The following is a 19091-nucleotide window of genomic DNA, read 5'->3' as shown; positions in this document are numbered from 1 at the left end:
TCAGAGGTGTTCTGTAGAATCTCTTGCAGTCAGAGTCCCTTAGATTTACCTAAGTGCCCTCTCTGAAATGTAAGGGACTCCAAGTTGGTGTAATTTAAGAACCAACCAGCCAGAAGAAAGTGTAAATTAATGTAGGAATGTCCTGCTTTAATTTGCACCTTTATATGCTATCCTGTTAGGGGCGAAAAGAGGAGTAGAACAATTAGACTTCTTTACACACAGACTCAGTGGGACAAATTCAGAAATGAGTGTGTCTGTGCAGGATGGGTAAAATCACTTACATGTTGGTAAGTGGGTGTGAACCTAAGTGAGTCAAAGCATGTAATAAATAACTTCAGAGAGTATATTGATGTACCATACATGTTGAAGAGGTGGAGAAAAAGTGTAAATTATACTTATATTAGACTGCTATATTTTCTTAGGCTCACTTAGGGCCTGATCCAGCTCCCGTTGAATTTTAGATTTTCTTCCATGGTTTTTGGCCTTTCGTGCCTCCTATCTTTGGAAAGTGCTGAACAGTCTCACTCTTTGAAATTCAGCCCCCTTTTAATGTTTCTCGAGTTGAGCATCCAAAAATCGAGGCATACAGAGTCACAAGACATTTTTTGGAAAATCTTGATGTATTCATGTTCTAATGAGTCAAAGGGACACCGCTCAAGGGTGACAGAAACTAACCTTCCTCAGCAACAACCCCATGCCACATCTCTCATCTTCAAACTTGTCATTGCAAACACTGGAAAAATCAAACCAACGCCCCCCCAACAAATAGCTTATTGCTAGTCTCGCAGAAAGCCAACAGAGAGATTCTCAGATGCTGAATTCCCATTTTCTTGTTTTTCAGATGGGTTCCTATCTTGTTAATGCAACATTCCAGTCCAAAATAACAGAAGGGGAAGATATTATTGTTGGAATGATTTATACAGTGTTTGGTAAGTATGTTTTCATGGTAAGTATGTTTTGGAGCTTCTCCTGCGTTGTTTCATGTTTATTATTTCACATTCCAAAGGTTTGATGAGAATGTAGAGGGTCTGGAAATGGAGTTAATTACTGACACGGATTACTTCAAAGTTTTCATAACAATAAAATAAAAGAATAGATTGAACTAATTACAACTTCTATAACATTAATTAGTGACATATTTTTCGTCAAAAAGAAAGTACCTATTCAATTTTAATCTACTATAATAACAGTGTTAACTTTGGAAGCCATTAAATATTTTTAAGAATGATTTACTGCAAAATATTGTGTGGTTGGTTCAACTTATACCAGATGAGGTTCTGGTTAGCACTATTTTGTATTTCTGGTTATGGTGTTAACATTGAATCCTTAAATCCCAATCCAGCATCAACATCTACTAGTGCAAACCCCTATACTCATGAGGAGTCCCAGGAAAGTCAGTGAGACTCCTCATGGGCACAGTGGCCCATGAAAGTAGATCCAGATGCAGGTTTAGAGCCTTAAACATGAGCAATGAAGCCAAGTTACTCCTGGAACTGTAACACTGAATTTCTCTGCATCTAAAATCCTCAGTCATTGACTTCAATAGATTTGACCCCAGTTATACCATTGGTGAATATGGTCTTATGAATTCTTTATGGGTAAGAAACAAAATGCATATTCTAGCTGAGAAAAGGCCAGATCCTTGGCTGTAGCTGAACTGCATACAGCACAAATTGCATGGAGATAGGGGAGAAAGTGCCTTAAAATCACTCTTTCAATCCCTGATACTGCTCATATTGTATGCTGGGCCAGTCTACCTGGTAACTGCTTTAATTTATGACTACTGACAGCCGGGGATTAGTATGATGTAGAAAGAACGAGGAGTACTTGTGGCACCTTAGAGACTAACAAATTTATTTGAGCATAAGCTTTCGTGGGCTAAAACCCACTTCATCGGATGCATGCAGTGGAAGGATGATATAGAAGGATCCCTTTCTCCTTTTCCCCGCTACATTGTCAGCAGGGAATTGTGTAGACATCTCTACATTCATTGTATACAACTGGAGGACCTCCTTTACGCTAGTATGGTCTTCTCTGCGATGGATGTTGGCTTTTGAGCTGTGTGATGCAAATCCAGGTGGGAGAATTTGATCCCTAGTCTCTGATTTCTGTGAACCAAGTCAAGTGTTTCAAATGCAGAAACTGAGGGTTGTCTGTAAAGAACATCACCTTCTAAACAACATCACCCCCCAAGACAAGGAGCACCAATATAGTACATCAGTCCTACTTCATGGCTGGAAAAAGCAAATAAAGAATCTGAGAGGAGAATTGTGGCATGACTGGCCATTGAAATGTAATTGGAAATCTAACTCTCTTTGTAGCTTTGCAGGAACTGGTATATATATTATAAAGTACTTTCTGATTAGAAACAAATACGTGAGTCTTGCTGTTTGCTCATTGCAGGTGAAAACTAGAACTTTCTGGTGATGCTTTCATTCTGTTTCTGATGTTCTGCATGCAGATCATCATCAACAAAGCAAAGTGCAAACTTGCTCTCGCTGGAAAGTGAACTGCACATGAAATTGTGAAAATTCCATCTACTTCAGCAGTATATGTTATGCCCCACTCTCCCACCTTTTGCTAAAAAAGTATTCAGCAAGGTGTGTTGCCTAGTAACTTACTATTTTTATTTTCCCTTTCAGATCCCATGATAGCCAACCCTGCTCAGATCACTGGCTCGCTTCAGTGTGATTTTACGGCATGCACTATGTTAGTGGCGTCACAGCTGCTACAGGACCTTGTAAGAGAAAGGAGCCAGCCTTTTGGGCAAGGGGGTGTCAGGTAAGTTGCTTTTACAAGAAGTACTGTGCAACTTTTATCTTAGATATAATTTTGTAATTTATTAAATTCCCCTCTCCCTCCACAATTTAATAACTAAAAAACTGACAACAAAGCTGACCTTCCCCAATCTCCATGCTTCAGCAGACTCCTAAAGCAGCTGTGACATCCACATGGTGCATGCTGGGATATCATATCAGAGCTTGAGCTGGTAATCCAAACAGGGCTGGGTGCTGTGGGACCTTGAAAGCAAACAGAAAAGGTGAGTTGTTTTTATGGAGCCAAGTGATGATCGTAGACCGGCTACTGAGAACATTGAAGTATTACTAAAGTGGATGGAATTTTCATGTGCTAGTTGCAATCCATTTTGATAAGTGAAAGTAATTCTAATGTTTAAGTTCCCATGCCTTCAATGGCCACATTTGATCTCATAGTCTCAGATCATGTCTCCGGTAGAGATATTATGTCATGAAATATTTGGTAGAGCTGGTGGAAAAATGGAAAAACTATTTCACAAAATAGTGGAACCATTTCAAAGGTGTTCCCATTCTGTAAGGTTCAAATCAAAATTTGTGGCAAAATATATTTTAAAATGTTGATATTTTGAATTTTAGGTCCCCCCTTTTGTCACTAAATGAACGATACCCAGTTTTTTCTTCACTTTTTCATTTGTCTCTTTGTGTTTCCTTCTTCCACTCTAAGTTTTCAAAAGGTAAAGAATTTTTCAAAAATTGCAGTGGCAAAAGGAATTTTTTTTAAAATGGAAAAAGTCAATATGTATTAAGCAAATCAGGATATTGTTCATTCTGTGCTTTCCGTGTGTGTGGGGGGGGGGGGGAGAAGCAGGTGGGTGCATGTGGAAAATCTGACATTTCAAAATTGTAAAATTTTTGGGTTTGGTGAAAAATAAGGAAAATGTTTAAAGCAGTTTTTGAAAAGTTTTCAGATTAGAAAAAAGGCCATTTGTATGAAAAAAGTTTTGAACAAAATGTTTTGACAAGCTGTAATATTATTACAATAGGACTAAAACTTCCCCAGATCAATCCCTCTTCTCCTCTTCCTTTTCAAGAAAGTCTCCGCCCTCAGCACCTGAGATAGGTTTAATACGGTAGAGAACAGTTTGTTACTGCTTATTACAATTCCTTGTTAATCAAAATAACAATGAATCCAACTAGCATAGTCCTTCAAGTGAAAGCAAGATAATTTGTGGAGAACATTTGAAAAAATACTGAGAGGTTGGTGGGGGCTGGAAATAAAATTCTACTGGCTTGGTAAATATAAGGATATATTAAGTGAAGTAAAGCCTCTTACTGCTGTGCTGAAAGGTCAATACTGAGTTGTGGTATTAGGATTTGAATACATGACTTTCTAACCTAGAAATCAGCATGGCTACTAGTTAAGCCATACTTTTCTCCACAACTATAAGAACTAGGTTTTATCCTACTCATTCCGAGCTAGAGAGAAAATTAATATTCTTTCCCTGTTATTTGTGTTGGAATGTTAGAAACAGTATATCGTCTACTAGAATTATATCAGATCCTAAGAAAATGAACTTTTTAATCTGGCGATAATAGAGATATAATTTAAGTTTATTTCTCCATGATTCACTTTGTATCCTTAATCATTATCGCAAATGAGTCTTAAATAAGGCATTCCTGGAAAAAAATTTGAGTTGAATTAATTTCATCATAGAAAAAAGATCATCCCATAAACACTGACTAGGTTGGCAATGCCTTACTCCTTGCAAAGAGTGTTAAAAATGAAAAGCCAATAAATGAGAATAATGAATTCCTCTTTTTATTTTATATTCCCCTATAGGAATATGCTCCTTGTGTGGAAACAGTATTCTTCTGTATGTTTCCTACAAGAAAAAGAATTTGCTAAAACCAGCAGAATACTTCATGATCAACCTTGCCATCAGTGACCTTGGTATGACTCTGACCTTGTACCCTCTAGCTGTTACATCCAGCCTTTCTCACAGGTGTGTTCAATATGCAAATAGTATTTAATATCCTCTGCACAGACTGGAGGCCTCTGTCAGCAGACAGGATTGAATTATTCTGCCACTTTTGTAGAAAGGACAGGGAAGATTAATTACAGAGATTGAGAGAAGTATGTTACGTAAGAGCAGCTTTCGGAGCTGCTGGCTGCATTTAGTTTTCTAGTCTGATGCCATTGCAATTTGTATTCCTCCTGGGAAAGGGGCTTGGGGGTATTTCTTCCATACAATCACTCTACCCGCTGTCTGAAATCTTCTGTGGGAGGAAATGTAAAAGCTATTGGAATGTAGCTGTTTAAAAAAAACACAAATCTAATATGCAAACAAATCTGAGGCTGTATATGACTCCTGGGGATTAAATTTAATCCTAGGCTTTAAAGTTACGGTTAATGTCCAACTCACAATTGGACTTCTTTCCAATTTAGCTCTTCTTTCTCTTGCCTCTACCTCCCTCATCCTTGCAAGTTTAACCTAATAATATTCCATAATACCTGGCTTTTGTGATCTTTACATGGGGCTCAGAATCGCTAATAAATGCCCTTGCTGGATCCTAGGCAGTATTTGGTATGCTGTTGAGTTTTCCCATGGAAGCTTTTTGGGATTGTGGAGAGGAAAAAGGAGGTGCTCACAGGATGGAGGAGAATGTGAATCTAGCCCCCCAGAGTCTAATTTATTCAGATCAAAGGGATTTAGACACCTATCTGCCACTTTGGGCACTGAAGTCAAACATTTAAGAGCAAATGGCATTTGCAAAACATCATCTCAGCTGCTGCTGCCGAGCCCTGTAGGTGTCTTGGAGACTTTAGGTGCCTACATTTTAGTGGCTGAACGTGCCCATAGCCAAGTCTTGACCTGCCCATCAGCTCTGTGCCTAACTCCCATCTACGCCCCAGCAGGATTCACGAGCTAGGCATTCCCCTTTTGGGTCCTATCCAGGAGGTGTGTTCACAGCATGTTGAAATCCACACAAAGTGGCTGGAGGATGGTGGGAAGGGGAACGGACCTTCCTGGGGAAACTGTTGATTTTTTTGATGAATTTTTTGTTGGGAAAAGGTTTGAAAAGATCAAACAGAACATGACCTCGGGGCTTGAACACTGCAAATGTTTTGTTTTGAAATGACTTTGTTATGAAAGGGTATTGTACTTTAAACTATAAATTATAATATAATTTTTAAAAACCCCAAATTGGAATGCATTTTATCAGAACGAAATATTTTGAAAACTTCATCTGATTCAGAATGGAAAAAAAAAACCCTCTGAATGTTGGCATTTCCTGCAGAGCCGCACTAGGAAGCAACAAGGTGAGATGTAATCTAGCTAAATGGCAAGGTTCAAGAGGAAGTCTTCCAAGCCAAATTCTGATCCGTGTGGGAGAGCTTGCATAAAAGCTGCCCACACACTGCCTAGCTCAAGTCAGTGCTATTGACTGTTTACTTTCATGACTGTATCACCTCCTGAGCAATCTGCTTCCAAGAGCTACGGTATAAGATCACCTCTTTTAACTCTTCCATATGACTTGGGGAAGCGGGAGAAGGGAGAGAGGGATTTTTGAGATTCCATCTCCTTACTGCAGGACTATTCTCCTAATTAGTGCTGCTTTCAGAATGTGTCTCTTATCCTCTCTCAGGGCCTTGTCTACACACTCTGATTTTGGTTTGAGTAGCTTAATTTGGTTTATTTTAAACCAGTTTCTAATCTGTTTAAATTAAACTGGAATAAGCTACTCTTATACTGAAAATACGTGTCCACACAGGGGACTGCATTAGTTTAACTAAATCAGTTTAAATTCATATCTTTAGTTAAACTGCTGCAACTCTCCATGTAGACAGTGCCTAAAAGTGTTGCAGAGGAAGAGGAATGAGGAGACCAGAATTCTTAGCAGCTGGTGCCAGAGAAAAAGGGGGCGAACAGCTTGGCAGAAGTGGCTGAATTGAACAGCCTCTCTGTTTTTTTTTTTTTCCTCACCTTTCCTCAAAAATGAAGGCAGGCAACGATTTTCTTAATGGCACTAGAATATTCCAGTAAGAACGCCCTCCTTCAGTTACCTGCTGACCAAGCATTAACATCACAGTGATGCTCGCTACTTTCAAATGGTAAATGTCAACATTGTAATAATGACCACTACGAGGGACTTTCTACCATGTGCCTTTGAATTACAGGAAGAATGCTGGCATCTAAATCTTGACTCATGTTTTTGTTTTGTTTGTTTTCAGATGGCTGTATGGTAAACAAGTTTGCTTGTTCTATGCATTTTGCGGTGTACTTTTTGGGATCTGCAGTCTGTCAACACTAACATTACTGAGTACTGTGTGCTGCCTCAAAATTTGTTTTCCAGCTTATGGTAAATTAATTTCCTTCTCTCTCAGATTGTTCAGTATTTGTCTCTTGAACAAAGACAGCCATTGGCTAGTCTGTGTATCTTGGAGAACGTTTATATAGAAAGGTGTGTTACGTGGGGGGGGGGTTAAATGATTATATATCTGTTCTCCCCAGTAATTGAGTTTGGTGCTATATAAACCTCGTTTATTATATCGAAACCCACTTATGCTGAGGTAAATGACTCAGAAGAGGACCATGAGGTAACTGTTAAAATGACAGCAAGGTTGGGTTAAGTTGATACCATTTTTAAGATTCATTTTGTACAATTATCTTTGACTTGATACAGGTATGAGCAGCATTTCAGTACCTTACTTTTTTTGTAAATGGTAGAGATGCATACTATATTCTTTTGACCTTTTCAGATGTTTTCTTTTGGTTTCTTTTGTTCATCTACTCAAGTTCTTTCTTTATTACCTCACTCACTTCTTAGGATAAGAGGAATGCCAGTCAATGTAACATAGAAAAGACAAATGTAGCATCAGATTTTATTGCTATTCAAAGAACAGCTTTAAAATTCTAGTATCTCATTGTTGTGAGAGTGGAACTTTAGGTGGAAAAGATCATGTGTTAATCAGATTTTACCCTGAGGTCAAACTGTCCTTGTGGTTTTAAAATTTGTTAAAATAAACTTGCTTTTATGTTAAAATCTCACCTGGTAACTTTTAGCTTAGAAGATGGTTTTACATTTGATTTTTAAATCCCTGAAGATGTTGTGTTGCAAGAAAAATGCGCATGATTGTAGTAAGTGTAGCCATGCAAATGGTGCCCCTCTCTTTTATATTCAGTACCAACAGAACTACTTATTCTTAGTGAGATAAATTTTCCAGAACAAAGATGACCTTCTCTTGAATCCAGATACACACTAACTAACAGTATCTTGGTTCTTTTCTTGTCTATGCATGGTGTTGGATTGTTTAAAGAAATTATAATTGTGAGGTTAAATAGTTAATTAATGTGAAAGTGTGTTGAAGCTGCAACATCCCTGTTAAGTACATATAATGTCTTATTATCATATAAACCTGAAAAATGGCAGATCTAAACATTTTAGGCATGGATCATGAACTCTGACCTACAAGTACTTGGCGCTACTTGTTTGGGGCAAAACATTTAGTAGAATCTCTCTAGGTGACAGCCCTTCTTTAGTTTGAAATCAGGGTGATCATTCTTTAGATTCATTAGTGTTTGTTAACGTTGTGTTTGAAAGTCATACTGTGAACCATTCTAAAATGGAGCACATTTTGAAGCTGCAGGGAGCCGGGTCCTTGACTATGACCAAGGAACACACAGCACAAGTTGCAGGAACAGGGGTGTAAGGTGACCATGAAACTCCCCTTTGCAATCACCCCTCGCTCCCCCAGATCTGTGCTAATTTGTGCTGGTCTGGTTTCCCAGCATAACTCCAAGCAGCCTGAGGGTGCCAGTTTTCATTTTAAGCTAATCTGTTTGAGTTCTTTTAGGTTCCCTTGCTGCTTATCTGTTAAGGCATCACAGAAAAGGGAGAGTTTAATAGGGGATTTGAAGGAAAACAATGAGATAGCTTTGTGGATGTTTATGGGGGCTCCTCCCAAGCATGGGGGGTAAACAATTGTAATACCCAGTGTCCAATAAAAAGGGCCTATGTATTGTTTTCTGGCTTGTATAATTAGAATCCATCACGCTACTGCGAGCAGTTCTTCACTGATTGTTTCATGTCTTCCAGGGAACAGATTTAGGCAAGAACATGGACGAATCTTGATAGCCTGCGCATGGGCCTATGCAGCAATTTTTGCCTGTTCACCCCTAGCTCACTGGGGAGAGTATGGAGCAGAGCCCTATGGTACAGCTTGTTGCATTGACTGGCATTCATCAAATGTAAACACGGTGGCAATGTCTTACACCGTAGCTCTCTTTGTCTTCTGCTTTATCATCCCCTGTGGGGTAATTGTTACATCCTATACCCTCATTCTGATAACTGTCAAAGAATCCAGAAAAGCAGTGGAACAGCATGTCTCAGGTCCCACCAGGATGAGCAACGTGCAGGCTATTACAGTCAAGGTATTTGAACATTTGTGTTCTCAAGCCACATTCTGCATGCACGTGCAGCACCATTTAGAGTGCTAGACGGATCCCAAGAGAGGAATGAGAAAGGAAAGATGATCAGTTCCATTTGTTTCTGAAACAAGCATGCAATGTTACCTTGTGCAGATTCACCACATGCAAATGAATTGTTCCTGCAAAACCCCTCAAGTGATAGCTTCAGGGCCGGCTCCAGGCACCAGCCCACCAAGCTGGTGCTTGGGGCGGCACCTGGAGGGGGGCGGCGTGGCGCTCCGGCCCGAGAGCGGGGCCGCGACTGGGCTCGCCGCCCTCCCCCGGCGCTCTGGCCGCCGGGGAGAGTGGAGCCGCGGCGGGCTCGCCGCCGGGGAGAGCGGAGCCTGGGGTGGCAAAAAAGCCAGAGCCGGCCCTGGATAGCTTGTGAGGTTTCTGTAGCCTTTTCTTTAGTCTCTGGTAACAAAGGTATGGCAGAAGTTTTATTAGAGTTTTGTGAAAATTTCAGACCTTTTTTTCTTCTTTAAAGTTCTATATATTTTGCAAACTATTTTGGAAGACTGGAGGATTTCTTTGGAAAACCTGGCTTTAAAAGGGAAAATGTATGCTGAATGCAATAAAACTTTGAAACTTGCAATAGAAAAATGTACTACTTGTAGCATGCAAGCAAATTCTGTACCTAAACATACAGTTGCCAGTTATTTGGAAGGAACTCTTAGAGAGTTACATTTTGGCCTTCTGTGTTGAGGTCATCTTTCTTTTGGCTCCCAGGTCCATCTTTCTTTCCCCTTGTTTTCAGGGTCACATACCTCACTTTTACCCCCACATCTGTTTGCCTTTAGAGTTCTGAGGACCACTTATCTTTCTATTTTCAGAAAGTTTGAAACCCAAAATATATTCCTGTCATTCCTAATATGATATTTTATAGATATTGTCCCAGATAGGCAAAGAGATGGGCTGTTTTGTAATGACGGATGTGTAGTAACATTGCATTGCAGTGTTTTTTGTAGCATATAGTTTCATTTTAAGCTTGCAGTATTACTCATAACAGCTTGGTAGCATTATCTAGATCAAAAAGAAAATCAGATTGCATTAAAGAAGTGAGAAATAGCTAAATATTGAGACCTATGCTATGTGCTGAGGAATCGGTACTAAAGGAAGAGGATTGTGTTTTGACAAGAGAGAATTACTGAGCATAAACAGGGCTAAACAAATGAGCTGATAAATGTTTACGCTCCTACAATATCCTGAGAGAATACAAGGTTAAGTAATTCATTTATACCGTTAAAACATATTTTGAAAGATTCTTGCATATTGGATGCTATTGTGTCTATTAGAAGAAATGTAGACCAAATCTGATAAACTTTTATATATTTGGAAAAAGATTCTGAAGTGAGATATTTTAAGCCACACATCTCACTGTCCTATATGTTAAAAACGGGGCTCCTAAGTTTGAAACTAAAGATAAATCACAGGAGTTCTCCAGAGGAACTTTGACTTTTGGATAAATCTGAAAAAAACAATTACATAAAACAAAGATCCGTCTCTCTCAAGTGATGTGGTGGAACCTCAGTCTGAGTCATTTAAACTAAACTGGAGATTACAGTGGAGGGGAACAAGCTTGCATTGGGAAGGTGATGGACTCTGTTAGCTTTGTGCATTGTTTGGAATAGAGTTGGTTGGAGCAACTTCAGTGGAGTCATATTCTTATGGAATATGCAGTTCTGCCAAAATTGAAACACTTTGTGAAATCTGGTCAGTTTCACTTGTGTTTCTTTCAGAAGGCAAACCAGACAAATCCAACAGTCAGAACATCCCATTTTGCCAATTTGAACAAAAACATTGAAATGTTTCATTCTGAATGTTTTTGGTTTAAAATGACTTTTTGTTCTGCAATTTTAAATTTTGTATTATATAGTCTAACCTAAAACAAAATTTTTAAAGTGGAAACTGAAACAAAACAATTTTGTTTAAATGAAACATTTTGAATGATGAGGGAAAACAAACCTCAGAATTTTCTTCCTATTCAGAACAAAGCCAAATTTCAAAATCTCAATATCCTTTGCAAAATGGAACTTCCATCCTCTGTTCAGCTCTAGTTTGGAGCTTTGCTTGGGCATATATTTTACCTCTTGTTTCTGCCTACTCCATCTTCAGTGCCCTGTGCTTTACTCCCTGTTTCTTTAATGTACCCTTTTCTCCTTCTCCCACAATAAGGAGTTTTTAAGAACAAAAAGAATCTTAACAATGGTATCAATCCATTACTAGATGGAAATGCTATAATTATCAATAACAATGCAGAAAAGGCAGAATTGTTCAATAAATAGTTCAATAAATATTAGTTCTGTATTTGGAGAAAAAACAGATTATGCCATTCCTCTAGGGTCTCAGAGGATGTTAAACAGCAGGTACTAAAGTTAGATATTTTAAAATCAGTGGGTCCAGATAACTTGCATCCAAAAGTTTTAAAAGAGCTAGACTATTACTGTTGATTTTCAATAACTCTTGGGACTCCAGGGAAGTTTCAGAAGACTGGAAGAAATCTAATGTACCAAAATTTAAAAAGGATAGATGGGATGACCCCAGTAATCATAGACCTGTCTGTCTGACATTGATCCCAGGCAAGATAATGGAGCAGCTGATATAGGACTCAATAAAGAACTAAAGGAGGGTAATGTAACTAATTTGATGGGATCTACTTCCCAGAAACCCATGTTGATTTGCATTAATATCTTTCTTTTTTTTTTTTTTTAGTGATCACAGGTTTGGTTGATAAAGATAATAGTGTTGATGTAATATACTTGGACTTCTGTAAGGTGTTTTTCTTAGTACCACATAATATTTTGATTAAAAGAACTAGAATGATATAAAATTAACATGGCACACATTAAATGGATTCAAAACTGGCTAACTGATAGGTCTCACAATATAATTGTAAATGGGGAATCATCATCAATCAAGTATGTTTCTAGTAGGGTCCTGCAGGGATTGGTCTTGGCCCTACACTATTGAAACATTTTTATCAATGACCTAGAAGAAATATGAAATAATTATTGACAAAGATTGCAGTGGACACAAAAATTGGGGGAGTGGTAAATAATGAAGAGGACAGGTCACTGATTCAAAGCAATCTGGATTACTTTGTAAGCTGTGCACAAGCAAAAAATATAGGCTATGCTTACATGATGGGGGACTCTATCCTGGGAAGCAGTGACTCTGAAAAAGATTGTGGGTGGTGGTGAGTAACCAGCTGAATATGAGCTCCTAGAACAAAGCTATGTCCAAAAGGGCTAATGCAATTCTTGGATGCATGAACAGGTGAATGTTGAGTAGGAGACGAGAGCTTATTTGACCCCTATCTTTGGCACTGGTGCAACCACTGCTGGAATAGTGTGTCCAGTTCTGATATCCACAATTCAAGAAGGATGTTGATAAATTGGAGAGGGTTCAGACAAGAGCCACAAGAATGATTAAAGGATTAGACAACAGGCCTTATAGTGATAAACTCAAGGAGCTCAATCTATTTAATTTAAGAAAAACGAAGGTTAAGGCGTGACTTGATCACAGTCCATATGTAGCTGTCTGGGGGGAAAATATATAATAATGGGCTCTTCAGTCTAGTGGAGAAAGATATGACATGATCCAATGGCTGGAAATTGAAACTAGACAAGTTAAGGTGGGAAATAAAGTTTATATTTTTAACAATGACAGTAATTAACCACTGGAACAGTTTACCAAGGGTAGTGGTGGATTCTTCATTACTGATAATTTTTACATCAAGACTGGATGCTTTTTTAAAAGATCTACTCTAGGAATTATTTTGGGGAAGTTCTATGGCCTGTGTCATACAGGAAGTCAGACTAGATGATCACAATGGTCCCTGCTGGCCTTGGAATCTATGGGCTTGTCTACACCCAGCCGCTAGTTCGGCGGCTGGGGATCGAAGTTCTGGGTTTGACTTATCGCGTCTGGTCTGGACGCGATAAGTCGAACCAGGAAGTGCTCGCCGTCGACTGCGGTACTCCAGCTCGGCGAGAGGAGTACCGCGGAGTCGACGGGGAGCCTGCCTGCCGCATGTGGACTGCGTCTGAACCGCGGTAAGTTCGAACTAAGGTATGTCGACTTCAGCTACGTTATTCACGTAGCTGGAGTTGCGTACTTTAGTTCGACTTGGGGGGTTAGTGTAGACCAGGCCTAAGAAACACATGGGACTTCCAGTGCCTGAATTCAATTCCAGAACTTTCATCTGCTTCAAAGGAAACAAGTCTGTTCTCAGGAGAAATATGCAGTGCCCAGATGCTTGCACAGCGTGAAGTGTTGGGCCAACACATTGCCTACTATAATTAGGACACTGATGTGCTCTTTGGCTTACTATAAATAATCAGGCTGGCCTGGGTAAGTGGGAACACTTAAGAGAAATCCCTAGAATTAGGAGGAAATAAGCCATGGTGAGACGTCTAGTGAGAGAACAGGGGACAATCTTCTTGCCAAAAGATTATTGCTGAAAAATGTTGCCCAATTTTGTCCATTTCCTGCATATTTTGAATGAGCATTCATTACTGGTTGCATTCATTTATGGCTTTGGGTTCACAGTAAAATGTAAACGAGCCAGGTTCCCACCTGCTACAGTTCAGCATAGTTCTATTGAAATTATCGTGCACCAGCTGATGATCATCTCACCTAAGTGAAAATATTTGAATATATTTTGTTGGAGCATTTATAAATGAAAAGGAACCAGTCTATTTCTTGAATGTTACAAATCCCACCCAATCTCTGCCTTGTCACACTTACATAATGGCTGTGGTGCGAGGAATCTGGGGAACAGTTAGCCCTTCATTCCAGTTGAATGGAGGTACAAATATTCATTTGTAAAACATAAGAATTAAGGGTTGTAGCACAATTTGGTCTCAGATAAGTTTTCAGCCACAGTCTGGTCCAAATTATGGTATTTGGGTTCAGGCAAATAATTTTCCTACCCGTGTTAGTGCAAAGCTAAATATTTAGGTGAAAGAGCTGCCTTCTCCCTACATAGCTGCTGCTTCTCTCTTCCCAACAGCCAGTTCTGATAGCTGGGAGTGGAGAGAAGGTCAGGAGGAGGCTTCCCTTCCTTCCTTTTGCATCCCCATAACAACAGTGACTACTACTTGCTTCTTCCTCCATTTAGCCAGTTCATGTTAGAGCTTCCCAATACAATGTACCTCCTGCTCCCTTCCAGGTATAGATTCTCTCTTCTGCTGCCTCTTTACTGCCATTTCCTCCCCTCCTTAACATCAGCCATTTTCACTCCGGTACCCTGGCAGACTTCAAATTTGAGATGTGCCTCTGGAACCTGATCCAGCCCCCATTGAAGTTGCTGAGAGTTGGATCAGGCTTATAGACCCAGATCCTGAAAAGGATTTAGGCACCTAACTCCCATTGATTAATTCCCATAGTCCCTAAAACAGCGACATATCTCATTCCTCACTCTTATACTGTTTGGGCCCAGTCCAGCTCCTGTTGAACTCAATTGGAGTTTTACCTTTGATGTTCCTGGGAGCAGGAACAGGCCCTGCATTTTTTAAACAACTGTTTTGCCAATGTACTTGAAATGATGCTATTAGTATCAGCCTCTCTTTGATTTATTATCTGAGCTTCCAGGTCAATAGTGTAACTAAAAGCATTCAGATTAAGGTCTGTAATTTTTCCAGAACACATTAATGTTTGTTTAGAAATGGAACAAGTGCAGAACAAGTTCAGAAAAAAGTTTAGAACAAGTGCAGAAAAAAGTTTTTTTTAATAAAAGAAATTTTTTTACTAACATCCATTCATTATAATTAACCTCATTTAAATGTTTTAATTGAAAGTGAATTATTTCTACCTGTGGTGCTTTTCTCACGTGCTCTGATGACAATAGCAGGTTATTAAGAAGATTTAGTGTGGAACAAATGCCTCACTAATATGTTTAAGTTTTGTGAGGCTGAGGTTGGTAAACTACTTGTTTTTTTATTACTAGCTAGTTACTGCAATATACCACCAAATAAAATATATGTGGACTGCATTGTTTATTGCTGCCACCGTGTGCATGCATGTGCAAATAGCTAGTAATTTGTGTGCACGTTTATGTGATTTGCTTTCACTCTAGCAGTGATTGGTCACTTGTGTACACATCTTCTTTGCACTTGACCCTGCATGTCTGATTCCTTTGCCTGCAATATGTGTTCTCAACAAATGCAGCGAATGCACTCATGCCTACCGAGGCCGAACAAAAATTGGTGCAAAAGACTAAAATGAATGTAGTTATAAAAGTGATTTGAGTCCATTTTAATTAAGATAAAATCAAATTCAATTTACAATGTAAAAACTGCCATTTTTCTTTTAGCAGCAGAACAATACTTACGTGTCACTTACATCAGTATAGAAATAACTAAGAATCTTTATCAGATTTTTACTTAATAAATAGAAATGTTCTATTTTAGTCTGGTCATCACTTGTGATAGCTTGAAAATGCATGATTGTAAGCATAGAAGTGCCACCTGGCTGCTGGTCTGAATAGCACGTACCTTATTTTTAATTGTATTCATTAAGGATTTGATCCTCCTCAGAATGAAATTCACTCATGTACAGAGAGCTAGCACAAGCCCCAATTAAGCACATAAAATATGGTCTAAGTTGGACTTAAATGGTGCACTGGCTTAGTGCCAGTCTCTTTCGTCTTCACTGAATTAAGTGAAATTTTGCCACGACTATAATGGGAGTAAGATCAGTTCTTGAAACTAGAGGTATACATGTGCCAATGGAAGCGTGCTTGAAAGCTGTGGTTGATTATGATTTTAAGTGTTGGGGAGAGGCAAGAATATCATGGGAAATGTGATAGAAATAAAATTGCATGAATGACGTTCTGCAAAGAAGATGAACAAGATGTGGATACAAGCTCACAGCACCAACTCCTGAGAGGTGCTGAGCACCTGCAGCTCTCATTAAAGCGAAAGGGGAAATTGTCCAGTGCCTCTCTGGATTTGGGCAACTTTGAGCAAATATTTTACTTGTAATGCATTGAGTCACTGTGATTTGCTGCAGGGAGTTCAAAACCATTTGGGGATCTTGGTGACTACCAGTTAGACGTCATTCAATTTCCAAATGTCAGTTGTATTGGCATGGTGCATGAAGGGAAGCAATACAGAAGCCAAATTAAATCTGAATTCCCTCCACTACTGACTCCAGGTATTGTTTATTGATTCCAGAGGAGGAGGCAACAATACTCACCTCGCTGGTAAGTGTATGAGGCTGGCTGATATATGGAAAAAATGGGAATGACAACCTGCTGCCACAGAATGTTATGGGAGTCAGTGTGGAGAAGTATGATTTGGAAGAGGTACAGTCAGGACTTGGTCATTTTGAAATAAATGATCAAACTTTTGATTTTGTTTTTATTTTACAAATAGTTGTAAAAATGAAGGAGGGTTGTGGTTTGGGGTCTTTTTTGGGCTGACTGGTTTTAGATTCTTATGTGAACACAGCACAGTTCCTAAAAACTTTTATTATATTCTAACTCTGCTAATTTTTTTTCCAGTTTTCTTAAACATGGCATGAGAATCAGATCATTCTGTGGGAACATGCGGGGTAGGATTCACAAGGGAGACTTAGGTGTTTAACTGCCACTTTAGGTGCCTCTGTCCAACACTTCGGTGCCATTCACAGAACCCTATACAGGTTTCTAAATCTCTGTCATTAAAATCTCCCAAATGCCTAAATTTTGGCAGCAGGGCATGTGCACAGCTGCCTAAATAGGGATAGAGTTAGAATGACTCTATCACCCACTAGTTAGGTGCTTCTGTCAGAGCTGCGTTCTAGTTGCCCTGTTCCAAGGACTATTTAATTATTTATACATGGAGAATGGCTTCAGCAGGAGACACTGAGAGAGAGCCCTGCCCCAAAATACTCCAAAGATCAGTGGCTAGGCCACTGTCTTGGGAGGTAGGAGATCCACATTCAAATCCTTGCGGCATATCGGGCAGAGGAGGGGTTTGAACCAAGGTCTCAGACAGCCTGGGTGAGTGCGCTGACCACTGCGTTATAAGGAGACCACCATCTCCACCTCAAGAACCTTGCATCTGAAGAAGTGAGGTTCTTACCCACGAAAGCTTATGCTCCCAATACTTCTGTTAGTCTTAAAGGTGCCACAGGACCCTCTGTTGCTTTTTACAGATTCAGACTAACACGGCTACCCCTCTAATACCTGATCTCCACCTCAGTTTTTCTTGAAAAAGGACTGACCTGGCCTAGGCCTACCTCCAGGAGAGGGTTCATGGCTGAAAATCCCATGTAGAAACTGGTGCCTCCCTCAGGCCCAGACTTAGGTGCTTAACTGCCATTGAAGTTTGGGGGTTTGGCCCCACCAGACTCCTCAGCATTTTTATTGGCTAATTTAGGTGGCACCGGCTCAGTGTGCTGGCTTCTTTGAATCCTGTTCTCAGGCGCCTAACTCTCCCCATGCATTACATAGACAGCTTGGGCCCCTAATTCAGTGAATTCCAGTAGGCAGCTGGGTTCCTAAAAGTTACAGGCTGCAATGCTGAGCACAGCAGTATCTAAGCCTTGTGAATTCCACCCTCAGTCAAAAAATGAACATGTCTTTTTATCATAGGTCCAGTTCTAAAAACTTCCTTTGACTTCAGGTCCGTGTGAATCTGGCATGTGCAGTAATTGCGGGATTAAGCCATTAACCAGGAATCAGCCTGGCTAAAAACACTCTAACTAATAGAATACTTTTAGACCCAAAGGGGATATTTTCTAGACTCCATTTAGGTGAGAAGGGAACCCATTTGTTCCCATTACTTAATTGTTCAGGGACTTTGGTGCACATACTGTACTATACAATACTTTCCATGTGCTTCTTTGGAAATTTCCCTGAGGAGTTTTGGACAGAAGCTGAAGTACATTTCTCCCTGTGATTTGCAAAGAATAACTAACTAACTAAAGCAGAGCTGGCCTTACCTTTTATGGATAGGCCCATGAAGCAAATTTTCCTGCTTTCTACCCACCCTGTTACTGACCTCTTACTCTAGTGGTCACCCCATGCTACATAGGCTGGCCTGACAACTTGGGTTTGTTGGTGATAATTCTTTGGGACACCTCCACTTTTAATTGATTCTTTTAATAGGGAAAGTATGTAGGGGGAATGTCTGGATTCTCTCCTCATCATGCCCACTGCTTCTGCTGCAGTAGTAAAGCTGATACACAGACATAGTTGCCATCATTTAAAAATGTTTTGGAAGGGACAGTTGTCCAAATAAACTGCACGCCTGAGGGAGTCCTCAATTCATAGAGTCTAAAGCCAGAAAGGACCAGTGTGATCATCAAGTCTGACCTCCTGTAGATCCCAGGCCATAGAACTTCCCCAAAATAATTCCTATTGAACTAGAGCATGTCTTTAAAATCAAGACAGAATAGATTTTTTTTTTAATTGCCAGTGTTGGAGAATCCATTACAAACCTCAGCAAACTGTTCTGATAGCTAATTATCCTCATTATTAAAAATGTATGCCTTATTTCTGGTCTGAATTTGTCTATCTTCAACTTGCAGCCATTGGATCTTCTGAAACTTTCTCTGCTAGACTGAAGAGGGCATTATCAAATATATGTTCCCTGTGTAGGTACTTATAGACTGCACCCAAGTCCCCTTTAACCTTCTCTTTGTTAAGCTAAATAGCTTGAGCTCTGTGACTAAGCTGCCTGATCACTAGTATTATGTTTATATTCTCTCACTGAGATCTTTGTACCTGGATCAGCCCAGAGGATGTTATTCCCAGTGACAGTACATGCTCTTAATGTTTTTTACAATAGAACTGGATAAATTGTTGTGCCAGGAAGTCACAAGTTAGATCAAGGGTCTCAAACTCAATTTACCTTAGGGCCAGTGCCAGTCCTCA

General features: G+C 39.6%; 1 protein-coding gene across 1 annotated transcript in view; it reads left to right on the top strand.

Annotated features, from left to right (window-relative positions):
• The first annotated feature begins 841 nt into the window (after positions 1-841).
• LOC112116903 (opsin-5-like) overlaps positions 842-19091 on the top strand; it is a 35389-nt gene continuing 17139 nt past the window's right edge. The window contains exons 1-4 of the mRNA XM_029913524.1: positions 842-929; positions 4597-4759; positions 6991-7118; positions 8856-9190. Of these exons, the coding sequence (XP_029769384.1) occupies positions 842-929; positions 4597-4759; positions 6991-7118; positions 8856-9190 (714 nt within the window). The remainder of the gene's footprint in view (positions 930-4596; positions 4760-6990; positions 7119-8855; positions 9191-19091) is intronic.

This window comes from Terrapene carolina, unplaced genomic scaffold (genome assembly GCF_002925995.2).
Source record: "Terrapene carolina triunguis isolate 2854851 unplaced genomic scaffold, T_m_triunguis-2.0 Scaffold58, whole genome shotgun sequence".
In the NCBI taxonomy this organism is placed as follows: Eukaryota; Metazoa; Chordata; order Testudines; family Emydidae; genus Terrapene; species Terrapene triunguis.
Note: the sequence above shows the minus strand (reverse complement) of the source record. Positions and strands in the feature narration are given on the sequence as shown.